Source organism: Cetorhinus maximus, chromosome 6, assembly GCF_964194155.1.
Source record: "Cetorhinus maximus chromosome 6, sCetMax3.hap1.1, whole genome shotgun sequence".
Taxonomy (NCBI): Eukaryota; Metazoa; Chordata; class Chondrichthyes; order Lamniformes; family Cetorhinidae; genus Cetorhinus; species Cetorhinus maximus.
This window is the reverse complement of record NC_135884.1, coordinates 142,793,044-142,809,488: the sequence shown is the minus strand read 5'-3', so window position 1 is coordinate 142,809,488 and position 16,445 is coordinate 142,793,044. Positions and strand designations below refer to the sequence as shown.

At 44.4% G+C, this 16,445-nt stretch overlaps 2 protein-coding genes across 2 annotated transcripts in view; one reads left to right on the top strand and one right to left on the bottom strand.

The window, feature by feature from the left end:
- cmc2 (C-x(9)-C motif containing 2) overlaps positions 1-10,472 on the bottom strand; it is an 88,663-nt gene extending 78,191 nt beyond the window's left edge. The window contains exon 1 of the mRNA XM_078544622.1: positions 10,463-10,472. The gene's annotated coding sequence lies outside the window, so the exon portion shown is untranslated. The remainder of the gene's footprint in view (positions 1-10,462) is intronic.
- The window catches only part of LOC144682207 (meckelin-like), a 112,289-nt gene continuing 102,659 nt past the window's right edge, over positions 6,816-16,445 (top strand). Inside the window, exon 1 of the mRNA XM_078544613.1 lies at positions 6,816-8,240. Coding sequence (XP_078400739.1) covers positions 7,892-8,240 — 349 coding nt within the window. The 5' untranslated portion in view covers positions 6,816-7,891. The remainder of the gene's footprint in view (positions 8,241-16,445) is intronic.

Below are 16,445 nucleotides of genomic sequence, written 5' to 3'. Positions count from 1 at the left end.
GACTTTCCAACTTCCTTAGAGCCATGTCCATGAGAATCCAACCAGCATGCCATGGATGTTACTCCAGTGTGCCATTGCCGTTGGGCTCCAGCATCTCCTGCTCTTCGGAAGTCCGTGATGTGGGCAAGGCCCTGGCGGGTAAGTCCCGACTTCTGCACATTACACTTGTCAAGACGTGTTCTACACCAGCGTGTTTTCCCGCCGACGTGGGCAGATGATCCAGCCGGGGGAGGGACGATTCCGGCAGGCAGGCCTAATAATGATATGTTGATGTACTACAATGAGATTCCCAACTTCCGATGGCTGAGCGGACGATCGCGAATTGGTTTCCCGCCGGTGTGAAACTGATCGCGCCATATTGTCCACTCACGTCACCGAACATGCCTGACGCGGTGGGCATGGAAAATCCCGGCCACCGCTTGGCCTTGCTTATCTTACCAGTTGTGAACATCCTACCATCCCTTTGAAATCCCAACAACTCCTTCACTTATCTAAAAATACAAAATTTCCTTCACGTGTTATATGCTAAGACCTCATCCATGTATACTCACTATCATTTCAAGTATCCTTCTACACCTGAATCATTTTTATAACTTCACGTTTACAGTCTAGCTGACTCCAATTCAATTAAATCACACATAGACAGAATCATCCATACTCACCCCTTTAAACCTACTTTACAATAAATCACAACAATATTATGAAACTTATTATAGTTTCGTCACAAGTCCAGCAGTCACTCCTAGCTCTCTAACAGAGGTTCACTCCTCCCCTGTTGAAACTTGCAGTGCCCTTCAACAATCATTCCACTCCCTGTTTGAGTTTTCCAGGTCCAATTATCATCAGCAAGGCACACCTTGACAGCTCCAAATTACCTAAGTCTTCAAGAGCCCTATCTGTTCTGTTCCCTTTTTTTTGAACAGAAACTGAACTCTCACAAGCAATTTGCTTGGTTGTGAACATGAAACAGTTCACCCTGCTTTCCCTCAGCAGAAGCTCCTTTGTTTCTTCATCAGCAGCTGTCCTTCTCTTGCGAGACACTGCGAAAAGGTGCTAAAAGCGCCACCCAACTTCAACAGGTTTCTATTTGAGTTTCTCACCCCGTGGCAAGCAGATCACATGGGCATGTCTCCGAGCTGAAGTGCTTATCCAGAATTGTCTGTTTTACTTTGAGTTTAAGGTACATTTCAAAACATAACCATCTTGTAAAGCTCAGCATTCATGAAACTCTTCAAATAAGGAATAACTTGTTCATGGTTTGGAAGCCCCAAGCTGCAGGAATCGATAGCAATGGTGGAAAAGCTAAACGTAAACTATGAAATTTGGGAACCCACCATGTTTTTATTCCCTCACCTACTTTAATGGTGGGAGACAATCTGGAAAGATTTTCAGCATTAAGGGCACCAATGTTTGGCTTAGAGATAACAGATGAAGAGAGAGAGTGAGAGTGAGGGAGAGGTGACTGGGTATGAAGAATGTACACAAGTGCTTGGTTGAGGGCAGTTTGTGTGATAAATGTTTAGTTGGAGAACAAGTGGTCAAGCTTGAATTGTGGAGATGTGAGAACAAACTAATAGTCCAGATTTTGCATGAAAACCTTCAGGGAATATTTATGATTTTTCTCACAGAAGTTTAAATAATTGGGGCAGAGAGTATGTCATAGAGGATCTGTGGAAGGAATTATCTGGTGAACCAAATTGGCTTTCTCATTCCATGCTGCCATGGGAGAACTGTTTTATAGCTGCATTTGTGACTGCCATTATCTTTGCATATTAGCAGATGAAGCCCTCACCTAAGCATTTGTAACCTCGAGATTCGACTATTTCAGTGCTCTTCTGGAAGGCCTACCTCGCATCGTCTGTAAACATGAGAACTTGCAAATATTTGCTGCCCATAGCAGAACTCTCTTTTCCTCCCTTCACTTATATTGGCTCCTGGTCCAGCCAAGCCTCGATTTGAGAATCCTCAATCTTGTTTTCGAATGCCTGCACAACATCACAACTCCCTATCTATATAACCTCCTGTTGTACAGTTATCTGAGATAGCTGCACTCCTTCAATTCTGGCTTCTTGAACATCCCTGGTTTCAACTGCTCCATTATGGCCACACCATCAGCGATCTAGATCCTAAGGTTTCGAATTTCCTCCCTTAACCTCACCGCCTCTCTCTCCACTGCTAAGGCACTCTTTAAAACCTACCTATTTGAGTAAGGTTTATCACGTGTCCTAATGTGTGGCTCAATGTCAATTTTTTTTCTGATAGTGCTGCTGTGAAAATGCCTTAAGACCTTTTATTGCATTAAAGGTGCTATATAAATGCAAGTTGTTGTAGCTCATTTTTGAGACAATATGTACAAATGATATTGTAACATAATATTAGTGTTCCACAGTTTTTATATTATGTTGCTTAGGATGGGATGCGTTCATACTAATATTGAGTACAGTAGCGGGAACTTTGCAATGAATCCTTGAAGCCCAGACAAAAGCAGTTCTATTTCCATTCATGCTTCTTGCTCACTGGTTTGTCCTACTTGAATTTCATTAGCATCTGTAGCTAGAGGGGCATGGAAATTAATAGGAATATGGATTTAAATTATAGATGAAGTCCTCTGGACTCCAAGGTATCTAAGTGACCCATATAATCATAATGCTTGTGCATTCCTAGGCTAAGATGAAGGGACTGTGGAATTCACTGCTACAAGGAGGAGATGAGGTGAATAGCTCAGGGGAAGCTATGTTGAAGGGGTAAGATGAAGAGGGGGAGGAGTCTCTGGTGGGACATAAACACCAACGTATAGCTGTTGCGCTGAATGGCCTGTTTCTGTGCTGAGGACGTAATGGACTATATGTTAAATTGCAGTTGCACAAGGAGTAGGGTGGGGGTTGCTGTCAGGTAGCATTTTTTAAAAATCATTCACGGGATGTGGGCTTTGCTGGCTGGGCCATCATTTATTGCCCATTCCTACTTGCCCTTGAGAAGGTGGTGGTGAGCTTCCTTCTTGCACCGCCACAGTCCACGTGGTGTAGGTACACCCACAGTGCTGTTAGGAAGGGAGTTCCAGGATTTTGACCCAGCGACAGTGAAGGAACCGCGGTATGTTTCCAAGTCAGGTTGTTGAGTGACTTGGAGGGGAACTTCCAGGTGGTGGTGTTGCCATCTATCTACTGCCATTGTCCTTCCAGATGGTAGTAGTCATGGGTTTGGAAGGTGCTGTCTAAAGAGGCTTGGTAAATTCCTGCGGTGCATCTTGTAGATGGTACACACTGTTGCCACTGTGCATTGGTGGTGGAGTGAGTTTGTGGATGTGGTGCCAATCAAGCGGACTGCTTTGTCCTGGATGGCATTGAGCTTCTTGAGTGTTGTGGGAGCTGCACTCATCCAGGCAAGTGGGGAGTATTGCATCACACTCCTGACTTGTGCCTTGTAGATGGTGGACAAGCTCTGGGGAGTCAGGAGGTGAGTTACTCACCGCAGCAATCCTAGCCTCTGACTTGTTCTTGTAGCCACAGTATTTGTATGGCTAGTCTAGTTCTGTTTCTGGTCAATGGTAACCCCCAGGATGTTGATAATGGGGGATTCAGTGATCATAATACCATTGAATGCTGGTTAGATTCTCTCTTGTTGGAGATGGTCATTGCCTGGCACTTGTGTGGCGTGAATGTTACTTGCCACTTGTCAGCCCAAGCCTGGATATTGTCCTGGTCTTACTGAATTTGGACATGGACCGCTTCAGTATCTGAGGAGTCACGAATGGTGCTGAACATTGTGCAATTATCAGTGAACCTTATGATGGAAGGAAGGTCATTGATGAAGCAGCTGAAGATGGTTGGGTCAAGGACACTACCCTGAGGTCCCCTGCAGTGATGTCCTGGAGCTGAGATGACTGACCTCCAACATCACAACTATCTTCCCTTGTGCTAGGCATGACTCCAACCAGTGGAGAGTTTTCTCCCTGATTCCCATTGACTCCAGATTTGCTAGGGCTCCTTGATGCCAATCTCAATCAAATGCGGTCTTGATGCCAAGGGCAGTCTCTCTCACCTCACCTTGGGAGTTCAGCTCTTTTGTCCATGTTTGAACCAAGGCTGTAATGAGTTCAGGAGCTGAGTGGCCCTGGCACAACTCAAATTGGGCATCAGTGAGCAGGCTATTGCTAAGCAAGTGCCGCTTGATAGCTTGATGACCCCTTCCATCACTACTGATGATAGAGAGTGGACTGATAATTGGCCGGGTTGGATTTGTTCTGTCTTTCATGCACAGGACATACCTGGGCAATTTTCCACATAGCCAGGTAGTTGCCAGTGTTGTATTTGTACTGGAACAGCTTGGCATGGGGCGTGGCAAGTTCTGGAGCACAAGTTTTCAGTACTGTTGCCAGAATACGGCCAGGGCCCATAGCCTTTTGTACTATCCAGTGCCTTCCGCCATTTCTTGATATCATGTGGAATGAATTGAACTGGCTGAGGACTGGCATCTGTGATGCTGGGACCTCCAGAGGAGGCTGAGATGGATCATCCACTCGGCACTTCTGGCTGAAAAATGTAGCAAATGCTTCAGCCTTATCTTTTGCACTGCTGTGCTGGGCTCCTTCATCATTGAGGATGGGGATATTTGTGGAGCCTCCTCCTCCAGTGAGTTAATTGTCCACCATCATTCATGACTGGATGTGGCAGGACTGCAGAGCTTAGATCTGATCTGTAGGTTGTGGAGTCATTTAGCCCTGTCTAACACTTGCTGCTTACGCTCTTTTGCAAGCAAGCAGCCCTGTGTTTTAGCTTCACCAGGTTGACACCTCATTTTTAGGTATGCCTGGTGCAGCTCCTGGCATGCTCTCCTGCACACTTCATTGAACCAGGGTTGAACCCCTGGCTTGATGGTAATGGCAGAGTGGGGAATATGCCAGGCCATGAGGTTACAGATTGTATTCGAGTACAATTCTGCTGCTGCTGATGGCCCACAGCGCCTTACAGGTGCTTGGTCTTGAGGTGCTAGATCTGTTTGAAATCTATCCCATTTAGCGTGATGGTAGTGAGGGTATCTTCAATGTGAAGGTGGGACTTGGTCTGCACAGTGAATGTGCGGTGGTCACTCCTACCGATACCGTCTTGGACAGATGCATCTGCGGCATGCAGGTTGGTGAGGATGAGGTCAAGTATGTTTTTCACTCTTGTTGGTTCCCTCACCACCTGCTGCAGACCCAGTCTAGCAGCTATGTCCTTTAGGACTTGACCAGCTCGGTCAGTAGTGGTGCTACGGAGCCACTTTTGGTGATGGACATTGAAGTTTCCCACCCAGAGTACATTCTTTGCCCTTACCACCCTCAGTGCTCCCTTCTTGGCGCTCAAGATGGAGCCGAGGGAGGGCGGTACGTGGTAATCAGCAGGAGGTTTCCTTGCCCATGTTTGACGTGATGCCATGAGACTTCATGAGGTATGGAGTCAATGTTGAGGACTCCTAGAGCAACTCCCTCCTGACTGTATACCACTGTGCCACCACCTCTGCTTGGTCTGTCCTGCCGGTGGGACAGGACAGGGACGGTGATAGTGGTGTCTGAGACATTGTCTGGAAGGTATGATTCTGTGAGGATGACTATGTCAGGCTGTTGCTTGACTAGTCTGTGAGACAGCTCTCCCAATTTTGGCACCAGCCCCCAGATGTTAGTAAGAAGGACTTTGCAGGGTAAACAGGGCTGAGATTGCCGTTGTTGTTTCTGGTGCCTAGGTTGATGGCGTTTGAGCAATGTGGGCATAAGTGCAGCATGTCTATCAATAGTACATCACTGGAGGCACTTTATTAACATTTTACTTCCCGACTTCAGGTCCAATTTGCATCAGTGACTGTGATGATGTTTACATGATGTGAATTCAACTGTAGTATTTAAAGGGACAGTCCAAACATCCAAGTTAAAGCAGTTTGAAATTGGCATGGAGAACCACAGACCTGCTAATGTGAAGCCAACATGGGCAAAGTCTGCGCCCTGCATCAGCGATGTCTCCCTGGATGTGCTGGTGGGGGCCGTATGGGCTTGGAGGAAGAGCAGGAGATTTCTCCCCAATGTCCTGGCCAATATTTATCCCTTAGCCAACATCACTAAAATAGATTATCGTGGTGTTAATATCATTGCTGTTTGCGGGAGTTTGCTGTGCACAAATTGGCTGCTATATTTCCTACATTACAATGGTGACTACATTTCAAAGTACTTCATTGGCTGTAAAGCATTTTGGGCCATCCTGAGGTCATGAAAGGTGCTATATAAATGTAGGTTCTTTCTTTCACTGTAAAATGGTGAAGTGAACTCTAATCTTGAACACAGGATTTTGTACAATGATGCCACTTCTTTTGTTGGAAAACATTTAATCTGCTTTGGCTCAATTGGTCACATTATCACCTCTGAGTCATTCCAGATTGGGATTCAAGTCCCACTCCAGAGATTTACTTAAACACAAAATTCTAGGGCTGTCAGTCCAGCACAGTACTGATGGGAGTGCTGGACTGTCAGGTGTGCAGTCTTTCAGATGAGATATATCGAGGACCCCTTCTACCCTCTGGTGTAAAAGACCCTATGGTACAGAAGAACAGGGACTCCCGCCACCCCCACCCACCCTGTGTCAGGTATTCTTCAACCAACATGACTAAAAAAACGGTGACCCGGCCATTATTACATTTCCGTTTGTGGGTGCTTCCTGTGCACAAATTGGCTGCTCTGCTTCCTGGATGACAACAGTGATACATTCTAAAAGTGGTGGTAAAGCGTTTTGGGGCATGCTGCGGCAAAGAAAGAAACTAAATAAAACACAAGTTTTGTCTTTACAACAACTACACAATTTATTAGAAAGAGCAATTGAGATTTTTTTTAAAAAAGCACTGTCAGAGTTTCTGTCCATTGAGGACATTAAAAACTACAGTATTGTGAACGGTGCAGGATGTGAGTGCAAAATGTGCGGGGGTAACAAGAAACACCAGTCTGTGTGTGTGTGTCTGTGCCTGTGTGTGTGTGTCTGAGTGTGTGTCTCTGTGCGTGTGTTGTGTGTCTATGTGTGTCTGTGTCTATACGTGTGTCTGTGTACCTCTATGTCTATGCATGTGTCTGTGTGATTCTCTGTGTGTGTCTGAGTGTGTCTCTGTGCGTGTCTCTGTGTGTCTCTGTGTGTTCTGTGTGTGTCTCTGTGTATGTCTGAGTGTGTCTCTGTGCGTGTCTGTGTGTGTCTATGTGTGTTCTGTGTGATTCTCTGTGTGTGTCTCTGTGCGTGTCTATGCGTGTTCTGTGTGACCCTGTGTGTGTGTCTGTCTGTCTGTGTCTCTGTGTGTGTCTATGCGTGTTCTGTGTGACCCTGTGTGTGTGTCTGTCTGTGTGTGTGTCTCTGCGTGTTCTGTGTGACCCTGTGTGTGTGTCTATCTGTCTGTGTGTCTATGCATGTTCTGTGTGACCCTGTGTGTGTGTCTGTCTGTCTGTGTGTGTCTATGCGTGTTCTGTGTGACCCTGTGTGTGTGTGTATCTGTCTGTGTGTGTCTCTGTGTGTCTATGCGTGTTCTGTGTGACCCTGTGTGTGTGTGTCTGTCTGTCTGTGTGTGTCTATGCGTGTTCTGTGTGACCCTGTGTGTGTCTGTCTGTGTGTGTCTCTGTGTGTGTGTGTGTCTGAGTGTGTGTCTCTGTGCGTGTGTTGTGTGTCTATGTGTGTGTCTGTGTCTATACGTGTGTCTGTGTGTTTATGTACCTCTGTGTCTATGCGTGTTCTGTGTGACCCTGTGTGTGTGTCTGTCTGTCTGTGTGTCTATGCGTGTTCTGTGTGACCCTGTGTGTGTGTCTGTCTGTCTGCCTGTCTGTGCGTGTGTCTCTGCGTGTGTGGAGTCCTCACAACTGACGGCAGTGTCTGGGAACAGGATTATTTGAATGTGTAATTTGACACTGCGTCTGGAAACCATAGTCACGGATTATACACAGAAACCCGTGCTGACGACTCAGGCCTGTTGGTTCACTCTCCAGTGCGGAATCGGACGGATCCGTGCCTCGTTCCTATTGCTCTTGGAGCCGGCCGTACTGCGGTTGGACTGCAGCATGATCGCTGCAGCCTGTCTCTCTGTGCTCTCGCCCATTCTCCTGTCCAGACTGTGCCTGGCCCAGAGCACCGAGACCTCCCTCTCCTTTGTCCAGCCGCACTCCTGCACCAACTCCCAGTTCTATGATGTGTCCCGTCTGCAGTGCACCCCGTGCGGCAAGGATCTCAAGCGAAGCGCTGACGGTAAGACCCAGCATCCGACCCATTCCCTCCCTGCACTACATCCTGCGTCAGGCTGATGAATGGCTGCGAGCCTCTGACTGTCTGTTCTGCATGGAACAGGCCAAGGCAAGCGATTTAGTTTAGATAAAAGCCAAATCCTGGAAATCTGAAATAGAAACAGAAAATGCTGGAAAAAACTCAGCAGGTCTGGCAGCATCTGTGGAGAGAGAAACAAGAGTTAACGTTTCCAGTCTGTATGACCCTTCTTCAAAGTTGTGTGTCTAAATATGATTTAGTTTCATGTGGTTCTCAACATGTGGAATCTCTGACTGGCTCTTCAAGCACAGAAAGCTGGAGAATTGCAAATGCTGCATTTAAATTGTAACAAACCACTTGGCCTACTTAAGGGAATGAATACATTCACTTTAAAATAATTCAATTACGAGGATAGGTCGCCCAGACTGGGTTTACATGCCCTTAAATATAGAAGATTAACGGGTAATCTGATTGAAGGATTTACCATGCTATGCCTCTCAACAAGCACTAAGCTGTGGCTTCAAGTCCCACTCCAGGAGTTAAGCTCAAAAAATCGAGACTGATGCTCCAGTGCAGCATCGAGGGAATTTCAGGTGGGACATTAAACCGAGGCTCCATCTACCAACTTGGGTAGATGTAAAACACCTGATGGCACTATTTTGAAGAAAAGCAGGTGAGTTATTCCCCATGGTCCTGACCGTTATTTGTCCCTCAGTCACAGATTATCTGTAATGCTGTTTGTGGGAGCTTGCTGTGCACAGATTGGCTGCTGTATTTCTTACATTATATGTACGTGAACACTACGCAGAGCACATTGCTTACTTTGACCAGGCTTTTGGTCAGATGTTCTAATGTCTCTATCTGTGGCTAAATGTTAAGTTCTGTCTGATAATGCTCCTTTAAAGAGCCTTTGGGACATTTTTACTACTTAAAGGGTGATACATAAATGCCAATTGTTGCTCTTTTTGTACATGCACAATTAGCACTTATAGTTCACGGAGAATCTAGGCTGCCTCCTGTTTAATATGCCTTACTCATACTAGCCTCTTGGTTTAGCACAATCACTTTACTAAGTTAAAATTGCCAAAAGGAAGTGAGATCCTTCCAGAAATTACTCAGCATTTGGCCTCTATTTGACACAATAAAGTAGCTGAATGGGAACCTGCATTAAGTTGGTTTTGTGCTGCTTCAGACCTATTCAGAGACATCCCTGAATAACCAGGCAGTGAATACTTGACTGAATCTTTTGTAGCAGATCCTTGCTCAAGTGTGGGTTCCAAATCCCTTCCACAATCATCAGCTGTAATTTTATATCCCCACTTATTGAGATACCTGGCCGCTAGCCCCCTTCCCTGGCCCGATCATTTTTAAAAAAACATAATGGAGACATATATCAATTGACTTCACTATCAGTCTTTCCCCTTCTACATTTATTAGGTCAATGGCTCCACCACAGTATTGAAAAAGAGAACTCGGAATTTTAATGCAAATACGAACCCCATAATCTAATGGCTGTAAGGAACTGAGAGTGTTGTGGTGGAAGAACTTGCTGTTTTTAGCATTGGATTTGACTTTAATTATAAGGAAAGGCTGGAGCACTTGTTGTTAGAACATAGAAGGCTGAGAGGAGATTTGATGACAATGCTAAAAATTCCTGAAGGGTTTTGCAGGTAAATAGGGTGAAAACCACTTTGACTGATCACTGAATTGGTAAATAGAGATCTAAATTTAACATCATCACCAAAAGTTTGAAGGGAAAGATTCAAAGGGTTTTTTTTGTTACACTGAGGGTTAGTAGCACATGGAATTCCCTAGCAGAGATGGTGATGGAAGCATTGTATCTTTTTAAAGGGAAGTGGGTAAATACTTGAAAAAGCACTCAAAAGGTAGTGGACAAAGAGTAGGCAAATGGAACTAAACAGGATAAGGTCAAATACAGGCATGATGTGCCAAAATACCTTCTGTGTCGTAAAATTCTTTGATTCATGGTCAAACAGATATACAAAGCTCCAGTATGTAAACTGCTTCTTGTTCATCAGAGTCTAGGAATGATGGGGTTGAGAAGGTAAATGTAACATTTCACCGAGGGGGCATTTGCAATTAATGTTTGTTTATACTTTGAAGCAGTTTAACTTGACTGCAGAGGCCCTTTGAATCTAAAGTCAAAACAGCAATTTTGTTTTGTTCAACATTGTGGGTAGTTAGATTGGTATCTTCAATCAAATATAGTACGGAGTTTGATTACCATACAATAATGGCCTGGTTAAATTGTTACAACCATTGGTAAACTATTGTGGCAACATCACACTATTAGTTCACTGACTTGTGTACTGGATTTTAAAAAATCTGGTGTTAATGATAATAGTTTGTGATCATAGAATAAGGAATTGCCCTCAACAGAACAAATTTCACTTGAATCAAATGTCTCAGGTCCATTGCAGTTTTGATGAAAATCTATCGACCTGAATTGTTAACGCTCTTTCTCTGTCCACAGATGCTGTCAGGCCTGCTGACTATTCCCAGCATTTTCTGTTTTAATTTTATTTTCTGCACAGAATATTTTACCTTCTCACTGAAATTATATGTGCGTGAGTTTTTCATTTAGGCTATTTTGAGTACCTTTAAACGGTAATTTTTCTATGTATAGATGGCTTGGCTTTTGAATATCAAATGTATTTAGTATGCTGTTTATCACGGAATCACAGAATTGTTACAGGGCAGAAGGAGGCCATTTGCCCCATCATGACTGCACCTGCTCTCCGAATGAGCAATTCACTTAATGCCATTCTCCCACCATCTCCCTGTAACCCTGCATATTCTTCCTTTTCAAATAACAGTCTAATTCCCCTTTGAATGCTTCGATTGAACCTGCCTCTACCACACTCTCAGGCAGTGCATTCCAGACCTTAACCTTTCTCATATCACTTTTGTTTTTTTTGACAATTGCTTTAAATCTGTGTCCTCTCCTCCTCGATTCTTTCACGACTGGGAACAGTTTGTCCATACCTACTCTGTCCAGACTGCTCATGATTTTGAATGCCTCTATCAAATTTCCTCTCAGCCTTCTTTTCTCCAAGGAAAACAGTTCTTACTTACCAACCTATGTTCATAACTTAAGTTCCTCATCCCTGGAACAATTCTCATCAATCTTTTCTGCACTCTCTCCAATGGCTTCACATCCTTCCTAAAGTGTGGCGCCCAGAACTGGATGCAGTGCTCCAGTTCAGGCCTAACTAGTGCCTTATACAAGTTGAAAATAACCTCTTTACTCTTGTACTCTATGCCCCTATAAAACCTGGGATACCGTATGCTTTATTAGCCGCGCTCTCAAACTGTCCTGCCGCCTTCAATGACATGCACATGTACACCCAAGTCCCTCTGTTGTTATACAGTATATTGCACTGAATAGGAAATTTGTGATCATTTAATTTACTTCATTTCTACTCAGTTAATAATTTTGGCTCACTTAAATTAAAATAGCATCTAATGTTTCTAACCTAATTCCTTTCGTCCTACTGACCTTTAAGAGAAATACAGAAGTAGGCAGAATTAGGCCTTTAGGAAACAGTTTCTATGAGGAAGCTTTGGTCGGCTGCACTGTGTAACTGCAAAAGAATTTCTGATGGAAACAATTCCATTATTAAAAAGACCTATGTGGCCCTTTTACATAACGTTTCTTGACTCTTTAGATAGTCAGCAACAAATGCTATTTAGATGGTAGTAACTTTGACCTCCCCACTCCTGCCACTTCAAGGGGGGAACACTGGCACTTAGTAACATGAGTAAATTGTTCAACAGCACTGATCTACCAGGAAATGCTTACAGAGACAGACAAGAGCACCAGCACTGCTGTATTTCCCCAGTGCTGTCAGAGGCAGGTGATGGGGTGTTGAGGTTTATGTCACTGTGCTATGTGTTTGTACACAGAAAGAAACTAGGTTGTCAATCACTTTAATGAACAGAGTGCCTGGTTCAAGACAACCAACACTAAACCGCCTTGTAAAAGGCTGATGGAGAGATTGTGCTGTCCAGTTTACATTAGAAGCAGATCTGACGGTTATTGTTTTGCCTTCTGAGAGGAATAATCAAGCCTGTAGCAATTCCACTGTGTCACAATCATTGCCTCTGTTCATTTATCCATTTATCATTTAATAAATCTAACTGGCAGAATACAGCCTAGGTCATTATTTAATGAGGTGTTTAATCTGCCACAATTTGAAGGTGAGAATGACGCACAATTGCGCCTGACATAACCAGTAGCTAAAATATAGCAATGAGGGTTTTCTGTACGATCCCTAGCCTTTAACCTTGTGAAGCATCTTGGGATGTTTTATTAGATTAAAGGCGCTATATAAATACCAGCTGTTGTGACTAATTATTTGGCTTTTGGGGAAATGAAGCCACATTCTGAGGGTTTTCATACAGCAGTGCTCCAATAACGAAAACCTGAGAAAACCATGTAGAGTTAAAACCCCCAGAATGACAAGTTTTGTTGCAAAAAGGGTTATGATATTGTAGAAACATAATAAAAATTAGAAAAGTAGTTCGAATAGAAACGTAACACTCGAATTTAAATTTACCTAGTGTAACAAAAGTGAAGTAAAAAAATGAGTAAGATCATCTTACATTTTGAAGATGTCACTGATTAAACACAGGGAAATCCATCAGGCATTCTTTAATTTGTTCTTAAGTCATTTGATAAAATGTCTCCCGGAATTGAAAATCAATCTCCAGGACACTGCTGTGTGCAACCCTGGAGAAAAATCATCAGAACATTAAAACAGTTTTTTTGGTCATTTTCTTTTAACATTTCTCTTTACCAGATATAAAAATATTGGAAATGAGGGGGGAATGGCTGTTTGGCTGACAGTCAAGCATCATCCAATTGGGTAATGAGTCTTTTTGCTTTCCAATTGGTGTAGGAAGGTAATGCGTCTTAATATTGCATCATAGCGTTGGCCAACTAATGGCAGGAGTGTTGTGTCCAGTCATGTGATGAAACCTCCAAGAATATTTTTATGCCTTGGGTAAATGAGTTCGTTGGCCAACCGAACTCTAACTGCATGCCTTCCTATGTTCTCTTCAGTTGCTGATTGCAATCAATAATGCGGAGAGACTGATGGAAGAATAAACAGTGATGGTTTATTGAGACATAGGGCAGAGCACTAGATCATACGTGCTCACTCAGAAACCTCCAGAACTAGACTTACAGTTCCCAGTTGCCCGCACTGTACAGTGATTGGTCAGTGCTGTCACATGATCAGTACACTTGCATTCTCTTAAAGGGACAGGGTACCTCACCTTACCATATCTCTCCCCCTTTACTTAAAAGTATAGCTAACAAACTTAAAAACACATTAGCTATTTACACAATAACTACTTACAGGTCAAGTCTCTCCAGAGGCCTTCTTTGACAGGTTGAGCATCGTAGCCCAACAACATTGGCTGGTGCTTCCGAGACCTCCTTTTCGGGGGCAGTTGTCCACTAGGTTCCTCAGTGGAAATTGGCAGGTTTGTCTCCCCGACCCCCTCGAGTCCTACAGGCCCCACCAGTGCTTCCAAATCATGTGACCTGCCCTCTAAATGCGGCACAAACTCAAGTGTAGATGAAGACTGTATTTCTTCTTGTGGAACTGGTGTTCTTTAGTGGAGATGATCCATGTGTCATCTAATTATTCCGCCGTTTACCAATGCATTATAGGAGAGGGGTCCAGTTGCTGCACTCACCTCGCCTAACAGCCAATTGGGCCCATCTCCAAAGTTCTTCACAAGGACTGTATCTCCCACCATGAAAGTTCTTTTGTGACCATGACCATTGTGCTTGGTCTTCTGTGCCTCTTGGTTCTTCTCCACCATCCCCTCTAAATTTGGCTGGCTAAGGGTCAGGCAGGTGCGGAGACATCTCTTCATGAGTAGTTCTGCAGGGGCAATGCCGGTCGTCATGTGTGACATGGTATGGTATGCGAACAAGAACCGGGACAATCTCATGCTGATGGAATTTTTCGAGCAAGTGACAAAGATGATTGACGATGGAAAGGCAGTGGATGTTATCTACGTGGATTTCAATAAGGGCTTTGACAAGGTCCCTCATGGCAGACTGGTACAGAAGGTAAAGTCGCACGGGATCAGAGGTGAGCTGGCAGGATGGATACAGAATTGGCTTGGTCATAGAAGACAGAGGGTAGCAGTGGAAGGGTGCTTTTCTGAATGGAGAGCTGTGACTAGTGGTGTTCTGCAGGGATCAGTGCTGGGACCTTTGCTGTTTGTGGTATACTTAAATGATTTGGAGGAAAATGTAACTGAGCTAATTAGTAAGTTTGCAGATGACACCAAGGTTGGAGGAGTTGCAGATAGTGAAGAGGATTGGCAAAGGATACAACGGGATATAGATCGGTTGGAGACTTGGATGGAGAAATGGCAGATGGAGTTTAATCCAGACAAATGCAAGGTAATGCATTTTGGAAGGTCTAATACAGGTAGGAATTACACAGTAAATGGCAGAACCCTTAAGTGCATTGACGGGCAGAGGGATCTGGGTGTACAGGTCCACAGGTCACTGAAAGTGGATAAGGTAGTCAGGAAGGCATATGGCATGCTTGCCTTCATTGGCGGGGGTATTGAGTATAAAAGCTGGGAAGTCATTCTGCAGCTGTATAGAACCTAGGTTAGGCCACACTTGGAATATTGCGTGCAATTCTGGTCACCACATTACCAGAAGGATATGGAGGCGTTGGAGAGGGTGCAGAGGAGGTTTACCAGGATGCTGCCTGGTCTGGAGGTTATTAGCTATGAGGAAAGGTTGGAGAAACTTGGATTGTTCTCACTAGAGCAACGGAGATTGAGGGGCGACATGATAGAAGTTTACAAAATTATGAGTGGCATGGACAGAGTAGATAGTCAGAAGCTTTTTCCCAGGGTGGAAGAGTCAATTACTAGGGAACATAGATTTAAGGTGAGAGGAGAAAACTATAGAGGGGATGTGCGGGGCAAGTTTTTTACGCAGAGGGTAGTGAGTGTCTGGAATTCGCTGCCAGAGGAGGTGGTAGAAGCAGGTACGATAATGGTGTTTAAGAGGCAGCTTGACAAATACATGAATAGGATGGGAATAGAGAGATACGGACCTCGGAAGTGCAAAATGTTTTAGTTGACGGGCAATATGATCGGCGCAGGCTTGGAGGGCCGAAGGGCCTGTTCCTGTGCTGTACTTTACTTTGTTCTTTGTTCTTTGAATCCCCTTCCATCTTTTTCACCCGGATTTAAAGGTTTGGTTCCCGTTATTAGCTGGTAGGGGAAAGCAGCTTAGTACGTCAGCATGTGCGATTTGAGTTCCCGAATGGTGAACAAAATTGTATTCGTAGACGGCTAATATTAGTGCCCGTCTCTGGATACGAGCTGATGCAATAGCTGGTGTCACTTTGTCTTCTCCAAATGATCCCAGTAGGGGCTTGTGGTTGGTTATAATATGGAAATGGCGACCATGGAGATATTGATGAAACTTCCGGACACTGAACACAATAGATAAGCTCTCCTTTTCAATCTGGGAATATAGTCGCTCTGCGACACTGAGTGTGCGAGATGTGTAACCAATGGGCCGTTCAGAGCCATCCGCCATCCAATGTGAAAGGACAGCCCCTATTCCATTAAGATTCGCATAACATGTTAAAATTAATTCCTTCTTGGGGTCAACATGGACCAACAAGGCTGACGATCTTAACAATCACTTCACTTTCAGGAAGGCATCCTGGTGTGGGGTTTGCCAACTCCATTTCTGGTTCTTCTTAAGCAGACCGTACAATGGGGCCAGCACAATCGAGAGATTTGAGAGGAGTCGGCGGTAGTAGTTTACCATGCCTAAGAAGACCTTAAACTCTGTGGTACTTCATGAAGCAGGTGCCTCGCAAATGGCCTGGACTTTTTCTTCCACAGGATGCAGACCCTGCGCATCAATCTTGTGGCCCAAGTAAACTACCTCCTTAGCTTAGAACAGACACTTCTCTTGTTTTAAACGTACCCAAGCTTGTGTGAAGCATTTGAGCACCTCTCCTAGATTTGCTAAGTGTTCATGGGGGTCAGTCCCATGACCAACATGTCATCCAAATAAACGATAACATGGGGCAATCCTTGGAGCAACTTTTCCATCATCCTTTGGAAAATAGCACACGCCAAGGAGACCCCAAAGGATAGACGTGT